At 38.9% G+C, this 25,812-nt stretch overlaps 1 protein-coding gene across 3 annotated transcripts in view; it reads left to right on the top strand.

Moving 5' to 3' along the window:
• LOC307269974 (CLIP-associating protein 1-B-like) overlaps positions 1 to 25,812 on the top strand; it is a 45,150-nt gene that overhangs the window by 1,122 nt on the left and 18,216 nt on the right. For all 3 annotated transcript variants that reach the window (XM_080053079.1, XM_080053080.1, XM_080053078.1), the window contains exons 2-22: positions 164 to 348; positions 656 to 870; positions 3,846 to 3,924; positions 4,359 to 4,462; positions 5,223 to 5,314; positions 5,846 to 5,921; positions 6,658 to 6,755; positions 7,528 to 7,598; positions 14,103 to 14,228; positions 15,196 to 15,272; positions 15,693 to 15,785; positions 16,225 to 16,370; positions 17,151 to 17,286; positions 17,380 to 17,450; positions 17,806 to 17,865; positions 19,106 to 19,183; positions 19,903 to 20,049; positions 20,436 to 20,482; positions 20,993 to 21,175; positions 23,456 to 23,551; positions 23,819 to 24,013. In XM_080053079.1, coding sequence (XP_079909205.1) covers positions 658 to 870; positions 3,846 to 3,924; positions 4,359 to 4,462; positions 5,223 to 5,314; positions 5,846 to 5,921; positions 6,658 to 6,755; positions 7,528 to 7,598; positions 14,103 to 14,228; positions 15,196 to 15,272; positions 15,693 to 15,785; positions 16,225 to 16,370; positions 17,151 to 17,286; positions 17,380 to 17,450; positions 17,806 to 17,865; positions 19,106 to 19,183; positions 19,903 to 20,049; positions 20,436 to 20,482; positions 20,993 to 21,175; positions 23,456 to 23,551; positions 23,819 to 24,013 — 2,188 coding nt within the window. In that variant the 5' untranslated portion in view covers positions 164 to 348; positions 656 to 657. The remainder of the gene's footprint in view (positions 1 to 163; positions 349 to 655; positions 871 to 3,845; positions 3,925 to 4,358; positions 4,463 to 5,222; positions 5,315 to 5,845; positions 5,922 to 6,657; positions 6,756 to 7,527; positions 7,599 to 14,102; positions 14,229 to 15,195; positions 15,273 to 15,692; positions 15,786 to 16,224; positions 16,371 to 17,150; positions 17,287 to 17,379; positions 17,451 to 17,805; positions 17,866 to 19,105; positions 19,184 to 19,902; positions 20,050 to 20,435; positions 20,483 to 20,992; positions 21,176 to 23,455; positions 23,552 to 23,818; positions 24,014 to 25,812) is intronic.

Raw genomic sequence — 25,812 nt, 5'->3', positions numbered from 1 at the left:
TTTTTGTTTTTTTTTAAACAACAATAAACATGGCGGGGAAAAAATATATATATCACAAGTAGAAGTTGTAGTTAAAGTAAGCAGTTAATGTCTAAACTTGTGTCCACTCCATACTACTTTGTTTTGCAGCATTTGTAAACTTTTGCCCATTTGTTCTTGTCAGATTTGGTTGCAGGAGAATGAAGTTGAGCCGGTCCACTGCGGGATGTTATGGTGCTCCTCTCGGCCTCTCACTCCAGATTACACCTGCCGTCTAAACAGGAGCTCCGGGGAACATTCCAGACATTTTGGTGCAGAGAGAAAACCTGAGGTGAAAGGGGCCCGTTGGAAGTGTGCTTGTACCTTAAGGTTTGTTCCCTTCAATCCACAGTTATGTGTTTCCAAAATGTAATAACAGTAGACTAAGGCACTTTTCACCAGTCAACCCTTGAACCAAATACAAATCTCAGACCTGCTTTTACAAATCTATCTATCTATCTATCTATCTATCTATCTATCTATCTATCTATCTATCTATCTATCTATCTATCTATCTATCTATCTATCTATCTATCTATCTATCTATCTATCTATCTATCTATCTAGCCATCCATCCATCCATCCATCCATCCATCCATCCATCTAATAAAGCATTATCTCTCATCATATCTTACAGCCATGACAGAAGAGGAGGCAGTGAGCATGGAGTATCTGTTGGAGCAGGTGCTGCATAAAGACCTGGGCAAGAGGCTCCTGGTCGGGCAGGAGATCATAGATCTGATCCTGGACCAGCAGGACAGATCTCCACAGCGGCTGGAGCTCGACAGCAGCATGTTGGACAGAATGGTGGACGCAGTGGCAAGCTCCTGGGTCAACTCCAGCAACTACAAGGTAAGCAGCATGGAGGGCGGGGGGGGCTCGTAGTGTAGTGGTTAAAGCCCTCTCCCCTCCCCCCATAGAGTCTCAGTCCTCTTCATAGCAGACCCGGGTTAGAGTCCAGCCCGGGTCGTTCTCTGCATGTCATTCCCCTCTCTCCCCAGTTACTACGTTGCTACTGATTTTCAAGGCCAAATAGTGTAATAACTTACGACATTATGGTCCACCTTTATTGGCTCAGAAATGTGTTGATGTTACAAATTATTAGTTTTTATTACATGAAAAAAAAATAAAGAATATTACGATATTGGCTGCTCCACACACACACACACACACACACACACACACACACACACACACACACACACACACACACACACACACACACACACACACACACACACACACACACACAGAGTCAATCACTTATTGATATCTGCAGGCGTTTTATTGGGGACGAGGTGAAATGTGTCAATGCTGGTGGCTGTGAGCTTAATTTACCAGCACCATTAGCCCAGTTTCCTTTTCTCTGTGGAGAGAGGGAGGGACTTTTACTGAACTTCCTGCCAGCCTGGGCTCTAACGTGTGTGTGTGTGTGTGTGTGTGTGTGTGTGTGTGTGTGTGTGTGTGTGTGTGTGTGTGTGTGTGTGTGTGTGTGTGTGTGTGTGTGTGTGTGTGTGTGTGTGTGTGTGTGTGTGTGTGTGTGTGTGTGTGTGTGTGTGTGTGTGTGTGTGTGTGTGTGTGTGTGTGTGTGTGTGTGTGTGTGTGTGCATGTCTGTGTTTGTGTGTGTGTGTTAATCTAATGGCTCTTGTTAATTAATTGGAGGAGAGCAGTTAGTGTACCATCCAGACATCTTTATGGCAGCGTCTGATAGTAAACGTTTACATTCCCTGTAGATCTAAAGAGGGCTGCAACTGGTCAATATTTCTTTCAATTGATTGATAGTTTTTTCTACAAACAATATATTGGCTTATGAAGTTTATTACAGAAGGATTTGTTCATATGTTGTTAATTGTCTGATTTATGATACATTTTCTTCTTAACAACATACTAAAAATGCATTTTTAAGAACTGTACAAAGTATATTTGGATTTATAAAATGAAAAAAAGGCTGTATTCAAAATATATTCTGTAAAAACTTTGGACTCTAATATCTTAAAAAAATGTAATCATGATTTCAACTCTGGCTTTATCCAGCATCTAGATTTTAGTTTTTTAAAGAGATGTTAATAAACAGATTATTAATTAGATGGATAGATATTTAAAAACGGTACTTCAAACAATAATAGTTTTAATGTCAGTGATCAACTGGTAAAGTTTCATGATGATATCTAGAAGTTACATTTTTTTCCCCCTTTTCACCTGCAGTTTCTTCCCTTAAATGTTAAACCCCTTCGATAACACATTATATTATCAGAGGTATTATAAACCGACATCAACGTAATGGTTTAAAAACAGGTATAAGATGCATATTTAAACGTTAAACACACAACATTACCTCATTCAAATCAGTGTGGCTGTAATACTCATGAACGTCCAGCTGATGGCATCAGATTAGCTATTTTAATTATTTCACTTCACGTAAGATATCTCTCAACATTTTCAGAGAGATGTTCCAAAAATTGCATCATAGCCTGAGCACGTGGCCCAGGTGATGCTTATGTGTTGGTTATGGTGTTAGCAGGGAAACTCTCACTATACGTTCATTGAGTCTCCCAATCCACCCCAAGACAAGGAAAGATATGTGAGAAGCTGCTGAGGGCTGTCTGTAAAACACTGACACTGGCTTCACTCATGGTTTTCTTAAAAGTCCAGGTTTTAACACATAAAATGAAAGATTACGTCCTTATATGTTGGTTTTTACACAAAAAACTATAAATTTTTATTTTTTTCTGTTCGTTTTCAATGAAAAGCTCTTGGTTTGCTTCAATTACCCAGAATCCTTTGCAGTCCCCATTCAAATGCATTGGCTGTGCTGCGGCTCTCGACTCATGCTGTAGTTGGCAGTGTTTGGATTGCTTTTTTTTTTTTTTTCAGGGTGTCTTTTTTTAAACTCCCAATGAGTTGACAGTGGATAGACTAGAGTACATTCAGTTTGTTTAGAAAAAGTATTTAAAAAAAAAAAATCAAATTGTCAATGTACATGTGATATGAAATTATTACTAAATATGTTGCAAAAAAAGTCTGTTTTTTCCAGAAACTAAAAATTGCGAATTAGTTCTTCACAGGTCATACATAAAACTAAAAAAATAACATTTAAATAAAATTTGTTCATAAATAACAAAGATTAATAACAATAAGAAAACATTTTCCCATGTGATGTTGAATAGGTGTGTGTGTGTCTGTGTCTGTGTCTGTGTCTGTCTGTGTCTCCTGTCCTTAATAAAACAGTCCCATCTGGACTTTTCACAATGACTCAATTACGAGGAATGTCACATTTTGGTTGGAAAAAAAAATCTGGATTTCCTATTATCTGGCGCTCGTCAATGGGGGTTCAGTTAGAGAAGCAATGGTCTCATTCAAAAAGCAGTTCATTCCTTTCATTTTAGGGCCCAAAAATGTGTGTAGTTTGAGTGGTTAACTCCAGAAAAAAGGCAAAAAGTAATTTAACAACTTGAATCACTATGTAAATATGAATGTATTTGAACAAGCAGCAAGCGACCGCAAAATGGAGTTAAACTGATAGTTTCATTACATGGAGTTCACTGCTACACAACACTGTTAATCGTTGTGTATTTGATTTTTTAAATTTTTATACATATGGGAAAAGCACATAGAGGCACATATCACAAGTCATCCAATTTAAGACAGTGGAAATAAAAAGGAAATGGCAAAGTAAAATTTTAATTAAAACGTTCTTACCAGTCCAGATCATGTTAAGATATACAATACTGATACAGCAAAGTATATAATATATATATTAGTATAGTACGTAAATAGATTTTCATTGTTGTGTATTTGATTTTTTTCCTATTTTTCCTGTTCCCAGGTGGTTCTGCTGGGGATGGACATTCTATCAGCGCTAGTCACCAAACTGCAGGAGAAGTTCAGGACGCAGGTTGGAACAGGTGAGATCATTTTATTTCATTTTTTTGAAATTCTCTTTTTATTATGATTCTCCAGGTCCACACAATCAGTGAATATACATATAGTACTTCTCGTCATTCTCTGAATCAAATCAAATCAAATCAGTTTTATTTGTATAGCCCAAAATCACGAACACATTTGTCTCAATGGGCTTTACATTTCATACAATATGATATGATACAATATGACACCCTGCCCTTACACCCTTAGCTCGGCTGAGAAAAAACTCCCAGTAAAAACCCTTTACCGGGAATAAAAAAATAAAAAAATAAATTGATGCATGTCATTCCCCTCTCTTCCCCATTTCATCTTTGTCTCCTCAAACTATCCAATAAAAATGCCAAAAAAAATCATCTTTAAAAAAATACTTTATATATATTTATAATAATAATAAAATCTAATTTTCTCTGTTCAGTTCTGCCCAGTCTGATGGATCGTTTGGGAGACGCGAAGGACCAAGTGAGAGACCAGGACCAAGCTTTGCTGCTGAAGATCATGGACCAGGCAGCTAACCCACAGGTGCTAATCTACGTTTTACTTTCTATTCTAGTTTATACACTGTTTTATATTGTACAAAACAATCCATTGCACTACTTAGTATAAGCAGTATTTAGAATTGATATAATGTAAATATTGTTTAGGTTATGTTTATCTTATAGGCTACTACTATTTCTTTATCGTTCCTATTGCACCGTGGGCCAGTGATAAACGCTATTTCGATCTGATGTATGTCTTGCACATATCAGAACTGACAATAAAACACTTTAAGTTTGACTTTCAACATGGTTAGAGTGGGAGGGTGCAGTATACTTTCTATTATAACATATCTGATGGTTGATTTAAGAATGTGTGAAATGACAACTGCAAGTATGTCAGTCATTGTGGGGGGAAAAAATTAAAACATTTCTATAAAGGGACGATCGGTGATTTTTTTACAGCAGTGTGAGAGAGAGAGACAGAGAGAGAGAGGGAGAGACATAGACAGAGAGAGAGAGAGAGGGAGAGACATAGACAGAGAGAGATAGAGAGATTTACTTTAGAGTTTTGCTTATTTAACTAACTAGAAATACAAGGCTTTTACAATTTTTTAGGGTATTTAAAATATTTATTTCTCAGGGATGCAAAATATCATCACTTGTAGTTATCGACAAATTCCCCCAAAATATTGAGATATTATTTGTTGTCAATATCGCTCACATCTAGTTTATATTTGTGAGTTTGTTTGGTACCGAAAATATCTTTTTTTAACGTATTAAATAAAAGTTTTGTTGTTTTTCAGTACGTGTGGGAGCGGATGATGGGCGGCTTCAAGCACAAGAACAACAGGACCAGAGAAGGACTTTGCCTCTGTCTCATCTCAACCCTGAATGTGTGAGTGAAATGTCATGTTAAAGGTGCAGTGTGTAACTTTGGGTGTGTCAGAGAAGTGAACATTTTCTTAGGTATATTCTCATAACTTAATAAACAAACTTTCCTCATAGTAAAATGTGATCCCTGGAACACTGTTTGAAGTTAGAAAGCTTCCTGAAAAGTTATTGTTAACGGTTGTTGTTTACAGCAGCAGGGCCCACAGTTTGGTTTACAAACATATTCTAGTCCCACATTTGGTTCCAGGTTCCTCAAAATAATTCTGTATTGATTTATGATGGTAGAATTATTCAATATTAAGAACTACATGTAGAGGAAATTTTTTTTTGTAAACTTACTGCAGGCTCCGTGAATGTAAACAAATCCCCCTCCTCTGAAACGGCATAGTGCACCTTTAAACAGGATTTCTACATTACACACAATAAAAAAAAACACCTTAATATGTTCTAACCACCAACAACCCCTCCCCCTCCCCCTCAATAAATGTGCTTTCACGCCCAAAAGTTCATGTTGATGTTGTGTTTGTTTCTCCAGGTTTGGATCTCAGAGTCTGACGCTCAGTAAGATCGTTCCTCACATCTGTAACCTCCTGGGAGATCCCACAAGCCAGGTACAACCATAGACTGTGTGTGTCTGTCTGTCTGTCTGTCTGTCTGTCTGTCTGTCTGTCTGTCTGTCTAACTTTACAGAACACACCACCAAAGATCTCTGTGTTGACATTTTTGTGCCACTAATTAAAGCATTCTTATGGATATTATATTCCATTTCAACCAAGTCTGTTCTGAGAAATGCCAATACATTCTACACACTGCACCTTTAAGCAGTTGTTGGTCATAAAATACTGAAATTGCCTGTGAGTTTATTTTCTCCTGATTGGCTGCTGACGTCCATCATCAGTGGAAGGAAACCGTGCCCATGAACTTCCCTTCCTGACGACAAAACACAGAAAAACACAAACTCGTACATGTCTTCTAGAGCTTTACAAACACATTGTCTCCAAATTTATCACATTGTTCCTTTTGTCTGTCAGAGGAAAATAGAATTAGCCATTTTTCTAGCTACGATGGGCCGCCTTTGTTTACATACCAGTTTACAGAGCCTAGGATGTGTATTTATGTGTACACCGGAACTTGTTTCAGCACACACACAGTATGGACAGGTAGCGGATCATGAGGAGATATTCACTGATTTTGACAAAAAAAGTGATTTTGACAACAAGCGTTCTCCAGAATCTTTGACAGAAAGTGTAATTTAATCTACAAGTATCCCAATAACAGCGAATGTTTTCACAGAGATAACATACCTAAATGACTGTTGAATATCATTTTTCATCGTGGACCCTCTAGGTTCGTGACGGAGCCATGAACTGCCTGGTGGAGATTTACCGCCATGTTGGAGAGCGTGTGAGGATGGACCTGGGGAAGAAGGGTCTGCCGCAGTCACGGTGCGTTCAAGAGCTGCTGGAAAAACGCATGACGAAATAAACTTAGGATGCGTTCCAATCCCCATACTCTCTGCTATTTAGTATGGTAGAAAAAATATTTAGTTTGTCCCAATTATTTTTGGTCAGATTTACCATGCTTAAAAATCCCCGGATGTTTAGTAGATCCAGCCGAGATTTTTAGTGTTGAAATCAGTATGCTATTTGGGCGATTCTGACCCACAATCCAGTGTGCACCTGAAGTGACGTCACATCGACGGAGCCTCCGTATGTAAACAACTGGGGGATGCAACGGATATAAAAGCAAGAAGCAAGATCAAGGCGCAATGTTATGATAAAATAAATAAGTAAAAGTATGTCCCAATTGTAGCATACTGCATCCTAACTACGTACTTTTTATGATCAGCTGTAGTTTGTAGAATAGAAAAAAGAAAGAGTATGTGATTTGGAACACAGGGTCTGTGTCAGGGCTGCAGGGAATTTTCAACATTTTCAACTATTTATTCAGTTTTTTAAGGCGTCTCTTCCTCTGTTACACCCATTTTTAGCCATTATGATACGAACACACTTATTGTGGATTAAAGAGGGATCATGCTGCGACATCAGTTTGTAAATGCTGCCATACTGAGAAATACAGAGAGAGTTTTGTGGAGCTGATAGGCTTAATCAACTTTGTGTCAACTTGTTTAGCGATGACTTGAATGTAACAGACATTAATTTATGCAAAATAGAAAATGTTGTTTATAGATATTGATGCCCTCTTCTCTCTACACAGTCTAAACGTCATCTTCAGTAAATTTGACGAAGTCCAAAGATCCGGGAACATGATCCTATCACCTGTGTCAGGTAAGATTTCATTTTTAAGAGAATTGTGTGGGTGTGTGGATGTGGATGTGTCTGTGTCTGGGTCTGTTTGTGTGTGTGTGCGCGTGTGTGTGTGTGTGCGTGCGTGTGTGCTTGTGTGTTTGCTCGTCACCATCCCATAATGTTTCTGGTTGTAACAGCAGCGTTGTTTGTCTGTCTGTTAGTTTGTTAGTTTGTTGTTGAGTGTCGCCCACAGACTACAACATGTGACACCCCTTCACAAACTGCATGTACCCATCAAATAATCTGTCCTTTATTTGAAACGACACTGCAGGCAATAAAACATTGTTTTTTTCAAGCACTGGTCAAAATTGAGATTCTTCTCTAGACTATTTAAGGCTTTTTAAGACCTTTTTAACACCACTTTGAAAGAAATTGAATGCAATCTCTGCACTTACATACAATTTAAAAGGATGCAATCGAGGATAAGTATTCATTCACTGATTCTATGCCCAAGAAAAATGATTTACCAAGTTGAGTTGACTTCTGTGTGTGTGTGTGTGTGTGTGTGTGTGTGTGTGTGTGTGTGTGTGTGTGTGTGTGTGTGTGTGTGTGTGTGTGTGTGTGTGTGTGTGTGTGTGTGTGTGTGTGTGTGTGTGTGTGTGTGTGTGTGTGTGTGTGAAAATACTACGGATGCCTAGCTGTCCATTTTCGATACTCGCTTTGTAAATGCCTATACAGTTAATATCCCGCCAAAATAATTCTCTATTTCGTTGGGGCATTAAAATCCACTGTTAAATGAATTTCAAGGTCAATTTCAGACACATTTCTTTCCCTTGTACTGTATGTGGAATAGAAAACATGCAATTTGGAATAGGCAGGGTCATGGTCTATCCTCGGGCATGCCCTGCGCTCTTATTTTTTAGGAATGTCAGCTGTTGTGTCACATGACTCTTTTGAGGGGAAAGGGAGAAGGCAGGCAGGCAGGCGGACAGGCAGTAGAACAAGGCACGGCTGGTATCGTCTCACACAGTAAGGTAACTCTAACTAATGCAGAAAGAAAGCTTGTTGTCAAAGTAATAGACCGGTTAGAAATACCTCTAGGTTTAATGTGAGATCATTATTAAGCTGTTTTTAAGCTATTCACTTACTTTTAATATACTTTTTTTAGCTTTTGTTTATTGTGTGTTGGCTTTATTGCTACACCTGTTTTAATGTTATTTGCCTTTCTACTGATTTGATTGTTAAGTGTCTTTGAGTACCTTGAAAAGCGCAGGATTTAAAACACATCTCTTCAGACTGCACTTTGACTAGGAAGATGATACTTACAAACGCAAAAAAAATAGGAAAAAAAAGCACTTGTTACACCTACATGTAGCACTTACTTGTGGCACTTTGTAGTTTAGTTTGTTTCAAGCTATAGTACTGACGTGATTCTGAGTTTATACCTTCTTTATACCAGGTTGAATGCACTTATTGGAAGTCGTTAAAAAAGTCAGCTAAATAAAATGTAATGTAATGTAAAACATACTATTATTATTAGTAATATGATTTTACAATTGCACTGTTGCCATAATTAGGAGCCTGAATGCCACACGTAAGTGGAACTCTTTGGTGCGTATGATCCTCATGTTCGGCTCCTGTGTTACATGATCTATTGCGTCTTAAATACTTTATACGCTCGTTAGAATTTGAGGAAAACTTTCACTTTTGTTCCACCTGTGTTCTGGTCCGTGTTTCTTGTTTTTCTAGAATGATAACCGTCATGACTGGTGGGTCTTATAGTTAAAATAAAGCCTAGTGGTCTATTTACCTTTTAATGATTATTATTTGGCACTATTCTTGACACAGTTTTAGGGTTTAGAATACAGATGTAGCGCTGAGTATTGGGAAAGTTTTGTGCCTCTAAACCCATGTAGCCGTCTGTGTGCGTCACATAGCGAGGTAATGAGGTTTCACTGCACAGCAGGGACTTGAGCTGCACAGTTTGAAATGCTCCTGAATTAATGAACACAGTGCAGAGAGAGAGATGGGTCGGTCGCTGATTGAATGGTTGACCCTAGCAATATAAAAAACAAACATATAGTTTAGGTTAGATTAGATTGAGTTGTTTATTCCAAACGTGTGAGGAAAAAAATAAGAAATTAAAGCTATAGTGCATAACTTTTTTCATGTAAAATCAATTTCTGTTACTTTCAGGCCATCGCCAAACGAGTTGACACAAAGGTGATTTAGCCTATCAGCTCCACAAAACTCTCTCTGTATTTCTCAGTATGGCAGCGTTTACAAACTGGTGTCGCCCCTCCTGACACTGGTGCAGGAGCTCAGAAAAATCCCAAGAAGAGCCCAAGAAATGTTTCAGTTGTTGATTCTACTGCTAAGAAAAAACCTGGATGTACATCAGAAGTGGTTCACAGTATTAAAAAAACCTAAAGTTTAGATAATGTCCGTTAAAGATGGTTGTATAGGAAAAATATACAGACGCAAATAGACAAGATTGAGTCAAATAAACACCTGAATGTACATTTTGGACCTTTGATTCATACTAGCATGAAAGAAGACATGTTATGGAATATAAATAAAACAAAATTCTCCAATATAACCAGTGCTTGAAAAAAAAATGTCCAAGTACATGTTTGACCTTTCAGTACATTTTTACAATCACTAATATGACGGCAACAACAACACTTTAAACAACAAAAACACAGAAGATAATTCTGTATTACGTTATGATATACTTTATTGTCTCCTTTAGGGAATACAATTCAAAAAATTTACCAGTGCTTGAAAAAAAAACTGTACTTTTGCCTGCAGACAGTGAAAACAATAATACGCTGGGTTTAACTTTCTGTGAGTGAAAACCAGCTGATGGATTCAAAGTGAGCAGTGTGGAAGGCTGGTTCCTCTCCCACGCTCCGGTGCTTTCTACCCGACTTTGAGGCTCATTTTGTGGATTTGAATCAGAGCGATCAGCTGTCAGACAACCTGCCAGGAGGGAAGCTTGTGACCAATTACAGGCTTCAAGCTTCTTTATTGTCATTTTCTGTCTAATTGAATACATGAAAAAATAAATAAACCGTTTCCGTTATCTTTATTGATAGTGTAGAGACAGAGTTGAAATGGGGCAGAGAAGGGAGTGACATGCAGAGAACGACCGCGGGCTGGAATCGAACCCGGGTCTGCTGCTGGCCGAGGCCCATGGGGGGGACGCCCTACCAACTGAGCTAAGGGCGCCCCCTTAGCCTAGGCTGTGTTTTAACACTTTATTTTATTTCAGCACACAGTACAGACAGGTAGTGGATCATGAGGAGATATTCACTGATTTTGACAAAAAGTGATTTAGACAACAAGCGTTCTCCACAATCACTGACTCCACCTTTAAAGGAGACGGTGTCTCTCCCCTGAGTCATGATGACGTTGTAGCTGTGTGTGTGTGTGTCGGGGGGGGGTTGTCCCCTGATCGACCCCTCCCATTGGTCCGTCCCGTGTGTGTGTACCATAGCAGTTTACAGACGAGCAGCGGATTATAAACGGAGGTAGAGATCGTATGGAGGTTGGTAGGGGAGGGGGGAGGCATGCTGAGGAAACTGGTCTGCAGGCGGATCTGCTCCTGTAAGCTCCTGCTATTTCTAATGGTTTACAGCGCGAAATATTGTGTATGTTCTGTCTGTCTGTCTGTCTGTCTGTCTGTCTGTCTGTCTGTCTGCCTGTCTGTCTGTCTGTCTGTCTGTCTGTCTGTCTGCCTGTCTGTCTGTCTGTCTGTCTGTCTGTCTGTCTGTCTGTCTGTGTTTGTGTTTGTGACGACGGCAGCAGCTGTAAATCAAAGGGGAATTCTTCTGGCTCTTCTACTGGTTTACCTCGAGAAAGAAAGTGTGTGTGTGTGTGTGTGTGTTTTCTCGTAGCACTCAGGACCTGCGTGTGTGTGTGTGTGTGCCCGCCTGGTGGCTCAGGTTGGGGGTCTGTCAGAGGTGGTGTGAAAAACTGGGTCTACCAAGGTCACCCTTCAACTGAAATGCTTCACACTGTGTCTTTGCTTATTAATATTCAGATTAAACTGTTCTGTGTAGTTCTGGTAAATTAAAGGTGCCATGAGGAACTTTTAAATATTTCTGAAACAGTCTAATTTTTCCTCTGATGATCATAAATTACATGTAACAGCAAACAAAACCATCAGTGCAAAGAATGCTGTATTTATATAGTTTTTCTTATTGTCTTTGTCATGGGTACGCTCACTCAGGAACAACGGCTGGCGTAGTAAAAACACTCATTTAAGCCTGGAACTTGTGCATGTTTTCAGGGACTTAGTGCAATTAATCCATACTCTTAGATACACTATTGATAAACTTTTCGTCCATATTTTATCCATAATCGTTTATTGTTTGTTTATTGTCGTTTGCTTTGATGCTAAAGGCTGGATTCATCTTTGCTTTTTATTTAGCATTTTCTGGCCCCATCACTATTTTGACATCACTTCAGCACCAATATTCTTATAGCCCAGATTGTCCTGAGGTAAAACTATGGTCCATAGCTTGACTGTGCATTACAGGGTTGATGTTATACAATCTTTATTACATCATTAATCCAGACGAAACACAAATGATCCAAAACAGCAGCTTAGTGCTCAGAGTGTTAAAGGGATTTCCTTCTGTTGATGTTGAGATGAAGCTTTGGCTTCGATCCTGCAGGGAGAGAAAAACTGCACCAGGACAGTACATGATGGATGTGTTGGCTGAGAGCCAGTGTGTGTGTGTGTGTGTGTGTGTGTCTCTGTCTCTGTGCATGTATTTATTGTGTGTGCGTGTGTCAGTGTGTGTGTGTGTGTGTGTGTGTGTGTGCGTGCACGCATGCATTTCTGTGCGTGTTTTTGTGTGTGTGTGTGTGTGTTTGAATAATGAAGGAGGATTGATTGCTGCTCACATGTCTCTGCCACAGGAGACATTATATCCCACCGGCTTGTGTCTCTTTTAGCAGTAGAAAAACACACAAAAGTTTTCATGAATGTACATTTAAAGCCACTACAAGATATGGTATGTAAACAATTGGCCACTGTAGCTAGCTAACATGCCCGTTTACGGAGCCTAAGCTGTGTAGCGGATCATGAGGAGAAATTCACTGATTTTGACAAATAGTGATTTTGACAACAAGCGTTCTCCAGAATCACTGACTACACCTTTAAGATAATACACTTAATTTTCAGCTGTAACTTCTAACTCAAGCAGAATTTGCACAAATACAAACATTTACTGAAGCCTTTTCTTTTCAAACTACATGTTTGAAAGGCTCTTTGTGACTGTCGGTCAATCATTTAACATTTTTTAAAATGCTTATTGCTTAGTCTGTAAAATGTCAGATGTATGAATAATATATGTGTGTGTGTGTGTGTGTGTGTGTGTGTGTGTGTGTGTGTGTGTGTGTGTGTGTGTGTGTGTGTGTGTGTGTGTGTGTGTGTGTGTGTGTGTGTGTGTGTGTGTGTGTGTGTGTGTGTGTGTGTGTGTGTGTGTGTGTGTGTGTGTGTGTGTGACCTCTAAATGCGTTTTATTTTATTTGACTAAAACCCCAAATTGATGACATAGATAACAGCAGCAAATACTCCGAACCTTCGACTCGTCTGTGTTTTCACTCTGTAACTGTAATGTTCTGGCATCCGACTAAATTATTACAGCATAAAGCAAAACCTAGAAACATCTTATTTTATCTTAATTTACTTTTCAATGTCAGAATCGTTATTTGGAGTCAAAACTTAATTTTAAACTGAGAGAATCATGATTTCTGCTTTGGCTAAGGCACAGTGAGCGCTTTGTTGTCCAGGAACAGAGGACTAATTGTTGAGTTAATGTTCGGGGCATTGTGCCATGGTTAGCTCGTTGTGCTCCCCATGTAGGAATCTGAGTTATGCCCTCTGGTTGTGTGTCAGCTAAAAGTTAAAAAATGCTTAAGAAATGTCGACTTGCTCTTCCATTACAGATTTAGAAAACTGTATTGTTTATCGTGACAGAAAATCATTTTAGATGTGGCTCAATAAATATGCTAACTGTGTTCCTAAAAACAGAATCAAAATATCTAAAAAAATATATTTAAAAAGATTACAATGTGTGTGTGTAGAGTGGCTCATTACCTTTTATTTAAGATGTTTACGCCAGTGGGAATTAATAAAAAAATTTAAAGGTGCAGTCAGTGATTCTAGAGAACACTTGTTGTCAAAATCAGTACCTGTACTGTGTGTGCACTGAAGAAAAAAATCCTGTGTCAATACACAGCCAAAGCTCTGAAAACGGGAATGTTGCTATCTACTGTGAGCCCCCTCTGTTGACATATCCTTTGTTTACATACCCGTTTACAAGGCCTAGGCTGTGTATACTATTACCACCAGCTTTTTTTTTCAGCTCACATAAAGTACGGAAGGTAGTGATCATGAGGAGATATTCACTGATTTTGACAAAAAGTGATTTTGACAACAACAAGCATTCTCCAGAATAAAAACTTCATAACTTGCATTAAAAACTACAAAAATGGAGTTAAAAAAACCTGCTTGTTTTTCTCTTCCAGACAAAACCTTTGATGAAGATGAGTCGGTGTCGTCCAAAGGAGCGTCTCAGTCGGGGAGGAAGGCCGTGAGCATGGGCTCCTTCAGACGTCATGGCAACAGCACCGCAAACAGCTCCAAGTCTGCAGGTCAGAACCACCACACTACATTCACTCACATACACAGATAATGCTACTGAATAGGTTAGCACTTTAGCACATAGCACTTGATTGATCGATAAAATTTATTTCAGACATATCAAAAATACAAAACAAAATAAAAAGCATGAAAATACAATAAACAAAAATTATGTTTAAATAATTTCATAAAAATGTACATATATTGATATGCCTGAAAAGGAGTTGGAAGAAGTATGCACTTATTTAATCCTACCCCTTTTCCACAGCTCAAAAAATAATATTTATTATATTAGCTTCTTGTATTCCTTATAATCGCTATACAATCTATCTACTTTATCCATAAATTGTAGTGCAAAAGGGCAATGTGCAATACAATATATTAACACATGCACTTCATCCCCATACTGTAGATTTCTATGCAATACAGCAAAGTGCAATTTAAGTGTATCCAGCTTGAGGTTGTCAATGCTAAAATGTTGGTTTGTCTGTTTGTTTTTGTTCCGTTGTGCTCTCTGTGTACGTTATGAAAGCAATGATGCACTGGGCCCAAGACCAATCTCCCCATAGAGTTGAACCTTGAACCTTGACCTAAAGAATGAAATTAAAACTATTAAAAAAGAAAATAATTTGAAAAATAATGATCTTAATCATCATCAATCTTCATATGATTGATTATGTTCTCATTGCATTAGTTTAAGGAGGATTTGTCCGACTGTTTATAGTAATTACTCCTCTAAATACAAAAACACAGATTGATCAGTTATACAATTCTTTTTTGTAATTTAAACACTTATTGTTTGATTTTTATTAAAACTTTGTGATTGGAAAGTTGAAAGATACTCTGACCCTGTGTGTAGCTATCTATACATGGATCATTTAATGGTTGATTTAGGGCTTTACCAGTGTGAGTATGAAGTAAGGATATATCATGAAATAATAGAAATAACTTTTATTTGTTGTATAAATGTCCTTTCAGGGAGAGATGGGTCTGCTGCTGGAGCTGTGGATGAAGAGGATTTCATCCAGGCCTTTGAGGACGTTCCCACCGTGCAGGTACAAGGTTTTATAAATTTACATTTTCAGCTCTGGAAAAAAATAAGAGACCACTCCAAATGTTCAGTGTCTCTTGTTTTTTCTGTTTATAGGCATATGTTTGAGGAGAATAAACATTTTGGTTAAAAAAATTCAGTTTTAATAAACAGCCTAGGCTCTGTAAACTGTGTATACAAACTGGATTTTTTTTAGCACACACAGTACAGACAGATAGCGGAGCATGAGGAGATATTCACAACAACAACAAGAGCATTCTCCAGAATCACTGACTTCACCTTTAACCGTTATATTCGTGGGATTTTATTTGAGTCTAATGTTGTATTTATGTTGTGGGCCTCAAGCTGAAGGCACATTTCTGTCATTATGTGAAAGTCAATAAAGTTTTTTGAATTTGAATGTGAATGTCCTTGTCTCCTCCAGCTTTACTCCAACAGAGAGGTGGAAGAGGCCATGACGAAGATCAGAGACGTTTTATCTGACGATAAGAAGGACTGGGAGCTCCGAGTGGCAGCGGTAAGGGCCCGGGACACCTGCAATATGAATCACCCTAATTATCTTCATCATATGATTGTGCTATTCACCTTAAAGGTGCTACGAGGAACTTTCAAATATTTCTGAAACAGAATTTTTCCTCTGATGATCATAAATGACATGTAACAGCAAATAAGAACATCAGTGCAAAGAATGCTATTTTTATATAGTTTTTCTTAATGCCTTTGTCATGGGTATACGCTCGCCCAGGAACAACAGCTGGCGTAGTAAAAACACTACCGCTTTTGTCCATAGGGGGTGCACGAATGAACACAAACTGAAAGTTCCTCGGAGCACCTTTAATTATGACTTATTTATTTTAGTTAGAGGGGGATTTGTCTGACTGTTTACTGTCATTATTTTGTTGCAATCATTTTCTCCAATAGACATTACTGTGTTGATTTTCATGTCTGTGTTTCAGCTGAGGAAGATGCGTTCTCTGGTCCTCTCCGGCGCGGTGGAGTTTGACTGTTTCCCTCAGCAGCTGCGTCTCATGGAGGCAGCGTTCAAACTGTCGGCCAAAGACCTGCGCTCACAGGTGGTGAGGGAGGCCTGCATCACGCTGGGGTGAGAACACTCTCCCTGCGTTCCAATCCACCATACTTCCCTACTATATAGTACGCCAGAAAAAGATTTAGGATGTCCCAATACATGCACCTCAATTGTAGTATACGGAAAATACATAAATGCCCCACTAACTCCAATAGCATTTTGGAGTATTCATCTTTATTCTTGACATTTCTCGACATAATGAAAGAAAAAAAAAATCCTTATCCGATTTTTCTCTATCCTGTTGCTCTAAAACTCTTCTGTACTTTAGTATGTAGTGTAGTAAAAAGAAAGAGTATGTGATTAAATGTTTTGAGATTATTTTTGGGCATTTTCTGCTTTATTAGACAGTGTGTAGAGACAGAGATGAAATAGGGTAGAGAGGGGAATGACATGCAGAGAACGACCCAGGATTCTAACCCGGGTCTGCTGTGAAGACCCCCATTTCAACTCTGTTGTCTACAAATGTCAAATATTGGTGAAAAATACAGAACAAATATCAAAAATAAAATAAAATAAAAATATATTTTGACAACAAGCGTTCTCCAGAATCATAATGATAATAATAATCTTTATTTGTATAGCACCCTTCATACATAGAATGCAGCTCAGAGTGCTTTACAGTTACAATCATGACTGATGATTTAGAGCCCAGTCGAGAGTAGATAGACAGACAGACAGACAGACAGACAGACAGACAGACAGACAGACAGACAGACAGACAGACAGACAGACAGACAGACAGACACTTTATTTAGTAGTATAATGTATATGTGTTGTCTTCTCCCCTGTGTGCAGACAACTGTCCTCGGTGATGGGCTCTCGGTTCGATCACGCTGCGGAGGCCGTGATGCCCATCCTGCTCACCCTGGTTCCTAACAGTGCCAAAGTCATGGCCACGTCTGGCATGGCCGCAATACGCCTCATACTCAAAGTACGCTACAGGGCTGCAGGGGAAAATACATTCATGGACATTTTTGGTTAATAATAAAACCTTGGTTTTAAAGCAGTGTGTTGTCTTTTGCAGCACACACACTTTCCCCGTCTCATCCCCATCATCACCAGCAACTGTATGGCCAAATCTGTGGCCGTCCGAAGGTAAAAAGCACTGATCATTTATTATCATATTTCTGTGTTTATTTTTCATGTTTATTAATGTATTCCTGTGTATATTATACTTTATCTTATGTATTATAGATATGTATTTAATTATTTTCTTTCAGTTATGTATTTTTTTTTTCTTAACCTTTTTTAATTGTTTTATTTATCTATCTCCATGTTTTTGTTTTTATTAAGTTTAATTAAAACTATTTTGTTATTTTAATTTTTGTTTTATTGATTTCTGTTATTTTAATTTTAGTTTTAATACACTTTTTGATTTTACTGATGCGGTTTAATTTTATTTAAGAATTTTAATTCATGAATTTCTTTTAATTTCTTTCTTCTTGTGCAGACGTTCCTTTGAGTTCTTGGACCTGATGCTGCAGGAATGGCAGTCGAGCTCTCTGGAAAGGTGAGAAGATTGAACCTTTAAATGTGATCCCTGGAACACTGTGTGAAGTTAGAAAGCTATTTTAAAAGTTACTGTTTCACTGTTGTTGTTTACAGCAGCAGGGCCCACAGTTTGGTTTGCAAACATATTCTAGTCTTACGTTTGGTTCCAGGTGCCTCAAATTATTTTTGATTTATGATGATAGAATTAATCATTACTAAGAATTCCCTTTAGCGGAAATATGTTTTGTAAACTAACTGCAGGCTCTGTGAATGTAAACAAATCCCCCTCCTCTGAAACTGCGTACTGCACCTTTAAGGAAACGTGACACCTGACAAGGGTCAATCTGTCTGTCTCAGCTGTCTCCTTGGCGACAGGAGGCAGCCTCCCAAAAACCCTCTTTGTGTTTCTGCCCGAATGAAACTCGAGCTGAAGCCCCGATACCAGGGGAGCGCTCTGGTTCCCATCGATGGTGTGTGTGTGTGTGTGTGTGTGTGTGTGTGTGTGTGTGTGTGTGAGAGAGAGTGAGAGTGGGAATGTGATCCAAAACCAGATACAATCAGACTCAATTTTATTCTAAAAACGTAAATATAAAGAAAAAAAATTGCAGGATCAAGTTCGTCAAATAATTTAGGGTCAAATATTATGGGTATCGAACGCTAATACCTTTATGTCTAGATAGATTTTTTTAGGTATAAAAACCTATTTTACTTGATGTTAAAGTTTTAAATTGTTCATATTTGTCAAACTAAAGTATTATTTTGGTATTCGACACAAATTGAGTGTCGGCATCAGATTTAAAAACATCTAAATTAATCCTATGGTCCCTCCCTGACACGCTCTACAGTCTACACCAACAAAGTCGTGCCAAAGTGAATGGACAGTCCCAACAGCCAATAAGAACAGAGAATCGGAGCCTCGCTCTAATTGGTCAAAGTGTCAGCTCATGTTAACTTTGACCAATCAGAACTCATATACCCCAGCTTTAATACCCATCCCTTATAAATTGGTATAGGTTTGATACCCTTACCTTATAAATAATGTAATAATCCATTCATAATATGAGCTCATTATTTTTTTCTCCAGTAACATTCGTCCTATTTTAAACATCCAGTTGAAACAGATCGACGTGTGCTCGTCCAAAACATTGATTTATTTTCTCTACTCCTCAGATGTCTGAACCATTTGAAATGAACCCGGCAAAAGCAATGGCTAATTTCAGTGTGTTTTTCTTAATCTGACATCTTTGTTTCCCTCGTAGACATGGAACAGTTTTAATGGAAACTTTAAAGAAAGGGATCCATGATGCAGACGCAGAGGCTCGCTCTGTCGCCAGAAAGTAAGTCTCATCTATTGTACTATTGGTCCAGGACATTATGGAAGGCTGGGTGTTAACTAAAAAAACTTTAAAATGACTTGTGATGTCATCAATTTGACGTTTTTTTGTAGCTACATTTCGAGTTTATAGAATGTAAGAATTGTATTTATTTAAAACTTAAAGATGAAATATAAACATCTATCTATCCATCTATCTATCTGTCTGTCTGTCTATCTATCTATCTATCTATCTATCTATCTATCTATCTATCTATCTATCTATCCATCTATCTATCTATCTATCTATCTATCTATCTATCTATCTATCTGTCTGTCTGTCTGTCTGTCTATCTATCTATCTATCTATCTATCTATCTATCTATCTATCTATCTATCTATCTATCTATCTATCTATCTATCTATCTATCTATCTGTCTGTCTGTCTGTCTGTCTGTCTGTCTGTCTGTCTGTCTGTCTGTCTGTCTGTCTGTCTGTCTGTCTGTCTGTCTGTCTGTCTGTCTGTCTGTCTGTCTGTCTGTCTGTCTGTCTGTCTGTCTGTCTGTCTGTCTGTCTGTCTGTCTGTCTATCTATCTATCTATCTATCTATCTATCTATCTATCTATCTATCTATCTATCTATCTATCTATCTATCTATCTATCTAATTCCTTTACTTAATGGTTGGTAGTTGCTTCAAAACAGAGAAATGTTTAAGGTAACGTTCATTGTTTTGTTCATTGCAGATGTTACTGGGGTTTCCATGGTCACTTCAGAAGGGAGGCGGAGCTTCTGTTCCAGGGTCTGGAGTCGTCCTATCAGAAAGCTTTACAGGCGCACGTGTCACAGCCCGCATCCGACCGCTCCTCCTCCTCCTCGCAGGAAAGCCTCAAGTGAGACTCACATACGTTTAAAGATTTTATCTTATCTAACCACTACACCACAAGCGCCCCAAGCTTTTTTTTTTACAATAAAACAAAGACACATACACACTATACACTAACAACAATACGATCGATTATTGATTAACTAGGAAATATATACAAAGGTTTTATTCCTGCGATTGAAGCACTTGACACAGTTCGCTTTTTCATATATAAATGAATGTCCGGTCGGTTACACTCAAGCCATCGGCAAATGAGTTGACACAAAGTTGATCAAGCCTATCAGCTCCACAAAACTCTCTGTATTTGTCAGTATGGCAGCGTATAAAAACTGGTGTCTTGGTGTCGTTTAATTCGATTTATATATTTTGTTTTCTTGTGCTTTGTCTCCACAGTCGCCCGCTGTCTGTGAAAAACACCTTTGCAAGCAGCACAACAAGATGTAAGGACATTCACACATTCAATATGCTACAGCTATGAAATAAATATTGTGAGGGATTGCGTGAAATTAAATCCTTGTCTTAACGAGCATTTCAGACTGACAATGGTGCTTTGTTTATAAAGAGAAATCTACAGGTAGAGATGAGATGATTAAGGTTCAAGTTTGAAAAAAATTAAAGTAAATAAAATCTTGTTTTTTATATTAAATTATGACGCGTTTCAGACAACAACAAAAAGTTTTCCAACTTTTTTGGCTGTTTTGGAAATTGGATAAAATGTCTAAAAATAGTTTTGAAAATGTATTATTGGTTCGGATGGGCATTTAAGGAAAGTTCCTTGATTGATCATCAGTAAAAATGAACGTTCAATTATCGATTTAATCTTTTTTTCTTTCTTTTTTTTACATAGGCTATTAAAAATTGCCCAGTATTAGTAAAAATGTGTGGGAACCCTTGTTTAAGGCTTTACGTTTCTGCAGTATTGTGTATGAAACCGTCCTGTTTCCTTGCAGCCAAAACGTCCCACACCAGATCGCCGGCTGCCGCCTCGTCTCCGGTCTCGCTGCAGCGTTCCCGTAGCGACGTGGATGTAAACGCTGCTGCCACGGCAACAGCCCGAACCAGGATGCCGGCGACGCCCTCTGGACCGTTCAGCTCGGCCTCCGCTCTGCCCCCGGGCTCCTACGCTTCACTGGGTAAGAGTACACTTCTAACCCTAAAACCCCTACTACTAACACTATACGCCTCACTGGGTAAACCTTACTATAACCCTTACTGTAACCCTTACTGTAACCCTTACTGTAACCCTTACTATAACCCTTACTGTAACCCTTACTGTAACCCTAACACTATACGCTTCACTGGGTAAGAGTACACTTCTAACCCTAAACCCCCTACTACTAACACTATACGCCTCTCTGGGTAAACCTTACTGTAACCCTTACTATAACCCTTACTATAACCCTTACTGTAACCCTTACTATAACCCTTACTGTAACCCTTACTGTAACTCTTACTGTAAACCTTACTGTAACCCTTACTGTAACCCTTATTATAACCCTTACTGTAACCCTTACTGTAACCCTTACTATAACCCTTACTGTAACCCTTACTGTAACCCTAGCTATAACCATAAATATAACCGTAACACTAACTAGTTTTTTTCACAGGAGCCGTTTTAATCTATATATGATTGAAGCTTTTTATCCACGTGTGTGAAACATTAATATAATGCTTTTATTTGATATGATTTCAATGTCTTTATTTATCAAAAACTAGGAGGGTGGGAGTGATGGGGGTTGTTAGCACGGCACGGATCAAACGGGCCAACTGTGAGTGTGCTCTGAATCAATTTAAAACACTCTAATAAGTGCTACATGCGGTTTATGAAATTCTTGGAAATATTCAGCACGTCTTATGACTGAGTTCAGAAGTTTAAAGTCAAGTTTTCATTCTATAATCAGACACATAATGCAATTACTCAAATATTTGGAATCTTTCATCTCCAAACACCAGGCCATTCATGGATAAGTCATAAAATACGTTATAAAATCAAATAAAACACTAAGAATCTGTTTTCAATTTTCTGTAACCCACTCACTCCTATGCCAAAGCCTAACCTAAGCTTAACCCTCTTGACCCTTGACCCTTGTTGTATTTTTCCCGGGCTCGTCAGATGGCGCCTTGTCTGTTAAAGCAGACGGTAAGCTGCGTGTGTGCGTGTGTGTGTGTGTGTGTGTGCGTGTGTGTGGACGGTAGACTGTATATATGGTGTATTCTAGCGTCCTTGCTGTGTGTGTTTTATCATCGGTTTGTAATTTGTGAAGAGATCTGTCTGTGCATGGACTGTCTACGCATGGTGCACTCCCAAGTCAACTTACAAGTGAACGAACGGTTCTGCCTAAAAACTGTCACTATATTGTCATAATGTCGGCTGACTTTGCAGCATACTTAAAGATGTCAGTGATTCTGGAGAACACTTGTTGTCAAAATCAGTGAATATCTGCTCATGATCCGCTACCTGTCTGTACTGTGTGTGCTGAAAAAGAAATCTGGTGTTAATACGCAGCCTAGGCTCTGTAAACTGGCACGTTGATAGCTACGTTGAGCCCGCTTTGTAAACATACCAGTTTACAGAGCCTAGTCTGTGGATTAACACTGGATTTTGCAGCACATTTAAACCTGCACTTATATGGTCATTGTTACTCAGTGTTTCTCTGTGTGTCCTGTGGTTACATACCAGTCAGTAAAAGTCTGCACGTCACAAATATACCCACTCTGTCCGTCTACAAGTTTACTTTCGATGTGCAATAAGTAGAAGGTAAAGGATGAAGCCATGACAATTATAACAGGGCCAATCATCTTTCTTTGAAATGTATTAAATATAGTTCAATAGGTTCACAACTAAGGCTATGTGTTAAAATAATGCACATGCAGTATCCAGCTAATACAGTGTTATGAAAGATGTCTGTCACACTCTACTTTAGTTTTTTATGAATATATTCAATTCAGTTCAAACAACTTTATTACTCCCACTAGGGGCAATTGGTTATGAGCAGGTTGTTGTAAACACAGAACATGTCTAACAAATACACCAAGGAGCTTAGATGTGGAAGGAATCTATAAATAGATACATTATACATAGTTTTCTAATTTAAAGGTGCTATGAGGAACTTTTAAATATTTCTGAAACAGTCAAAAAAAATTCTCTGATCATAAATTGTATAAATGTATCGGCAAACGAGACCATCGGTGCAAAGAATGCTATTTTCATATATAGTTTTTCTTAATGCCTTTGTCATGGGTACGATCACCCAGGAACAACAGCTGGCGGAGTAAAAACACTACCGCTTTTGTCCAAAGGGGGCGCAAGAATTAACACAAACTGAAAGTTCCTCGGAGCACCTTTTAAAACAAACAAAGTAGTAAATAATTTTCAAATTTTTTGTCTCCCTCTGGTCCTTTCTGTGTTTCAGGTCGAGTCCGAACCCGCAAAACGAGTTCAGGAACCGGGCCGTCTGTGAGCGACAGCCGGGGGAGAAGCCGAGGGAAAGTCGTCTCACAGTCTCAGCGTGAGTATATTTATGCTGTAATATTATATAATCATCTAAATGTCTGGTTTAAAATAAGAATCAGGATGCCTTTTATTGTCTCTATACACATGTACAATGCGATTTAAAAGCAGCTCCTCCTCAGTGCAGACATGTTTGTAGAATATAAAAATAAGATGTAAAAAATATATATATAGATATACAAGATGTTTACTACAAGACGACCTCAAATGTCCTTACATTTAAATTTAAAATAAAAATGAACCTGTATTGCTTGTTGTGTTTCAGCGGGCAGTAGGTCTGGTTCCCCGGGTCGTCTGCTGAGCTCTACGTACGGCCGCGTCCCGAGGTCGACAACAGGCCTCACCCCTAGCAACACTGGCCACACCCCTGGCAACAGTAGCTCCGCCTCCATCGGCCGTCCCCGCGGTCACCGTAGTCATGGCTGCAGCCGAGAGACCAGCCCCACTAGATCAGCAGCAGGTAAGAACAGCGTTTAGTTTACACACAGAAAGACCCATTCATTTCATCATGACACAATTTGAAGGTCATCTATTAGGCAAAATGTATCTTTCTGTGGTTTTTCAACATTAATATGGGTTTGACCTAGAGAGAAAACAACCCTCTCTTTTTATCTCCACCTCCACCTTTCTGAAAACCTGTAATTTCTCTCCCCCTATGATGTCATAAGGGGAGAAGTCATGCCTCCTCAGTACCAACCTAACTTAGAACTATCTCCCCCTGTTATAAGCCACACCCCCAGATACCCCTCAATCTAACAGGCAATTTTATTCGAATAAGAGTTTAATTTTTTTTTGCCTGATTAAAGATTAGCACCGAAATATTACAAATGAAGTATTCATTCAAGTTTGACAGTGTGCAGTTTGACAGTGTGAAGTGTGCGTTCTTCTTATAAAAACTGACACAGTCTCCAAATGTATTGAAACATTAAAGAAAGGAAACTGTATACAGACAGTGAAGGTAGAGATAGCCTAAAAGTGAGTAGCTGGTTAGAGCTGAATTGAGTTTTATTTTTGAGGTTAACTTGTTGCCAACAGATTTGCGACCGATATATTCCTAAGTCTCTTCTTATTAACACTGAAGCCGCTGCCTCCTCTCTCTAGCCTCACTAACCAACTGTGCAGAGTGTCCGTGTGTGTGTGCTGTGAGCTAACCTAGCTAACCTCTCCAATGCACTGCTGTCTGTCTGTCTGTCTGTCTGTCTGTCTGTCTGTCTGTCTGTCTGTCTGTCTGTCTGTCTGTCTGTCTGTCTGCGTGCCTGCCTGCCTGCCTGTATGTCTGTCTGTCTCTCTGTATGTTTGTCTGTCTGTCTGTCTGTCTGTCTGTCTGTCTGTCTGCTTCTCTCTCTGTCTGTCTCTCTGTCTGTCTGTCTGTCTGTCTTGTATATATATATATTTCTCTGGCGTGGTCGTGAAGCCCGCAGCAGAATCCCTCGCCCCAGCATGAGTCAGGGCTGCAGCCGCGACACGAGCCCCGCCAGGGCCTTCTCGCCCCTGGGTGAGTAGTGCACTCAAGACCCCCAGAAAAACATGCTTCCTACTTCCTACGCGGTATGGGATTTAGTTTTAGGCTGTTCCTTTCTTCAATGTTTTTTCCTGCCTGATTCTTTGCCTGCTCTGTATATACAGATTCTGACTATCTTATGACGCACTAATGTTCTAATTAACTCTGTGTAAACGTAAAGACTTCAGTGTACTGTGTGCACAAGCTGATTGTATGTCGTCAAATAATAATAACAGTTTAGTCATCATCATTGTGATACCAGTGTGGGTTTTATAGTAGCGTTAGTTTTGTTAGGAATTTTTATTTCACATACAAACAATATAAAAACACGTAGTGCCACAGAAACCTGTACAGGCTTGTATGAAAACCACACCCAAAAAACACTTGAATATTAAAATATAAAACATTGAAAATATCTTTTTTCAACTAACTATCTCCCGGTCTGCTCAAACTGTGCGTCTTCCTCCAGCCACTCGCGGTCAGTCCCGCTCCACCAGCGCCCTGTCCTCTGCAGAATGCTACTCAGGTGACCAGCAAGCTTTCTATCAGCGGGAATATTTACTCAGTTCACCAGATTAACAATGTGAACAGACTAAGCAATTCCCTGTAAAATCACACATTCCATTCAACACCCCCCATATAGCCGGAATGATCCCTGATTCATAACCACATTTTGGGACTATTCGACTGTAAGATTGGCAGTGGAATCAGGCTCCTTTCATCGATTAGTCCAATAGTCGACTATTCAGTGTAAATCC

The sequence above is a fragment of the Ammodytes marinus genome (genome assembly GCF_949987685.1).
Source record: "Ammodytes marinus genome assembly, chromosome: 24".
NCBI lineage: Eukaryota > Metazoa > Chordata > Actinopteri > Uranoscopiformes > Ammodytidae > Ammodytes > Ammodytes marinus.
Note: the sequence above shows the minus strand (reverse complement) of the source record. Positions and strands in the feature narration are given on the sequence as shown.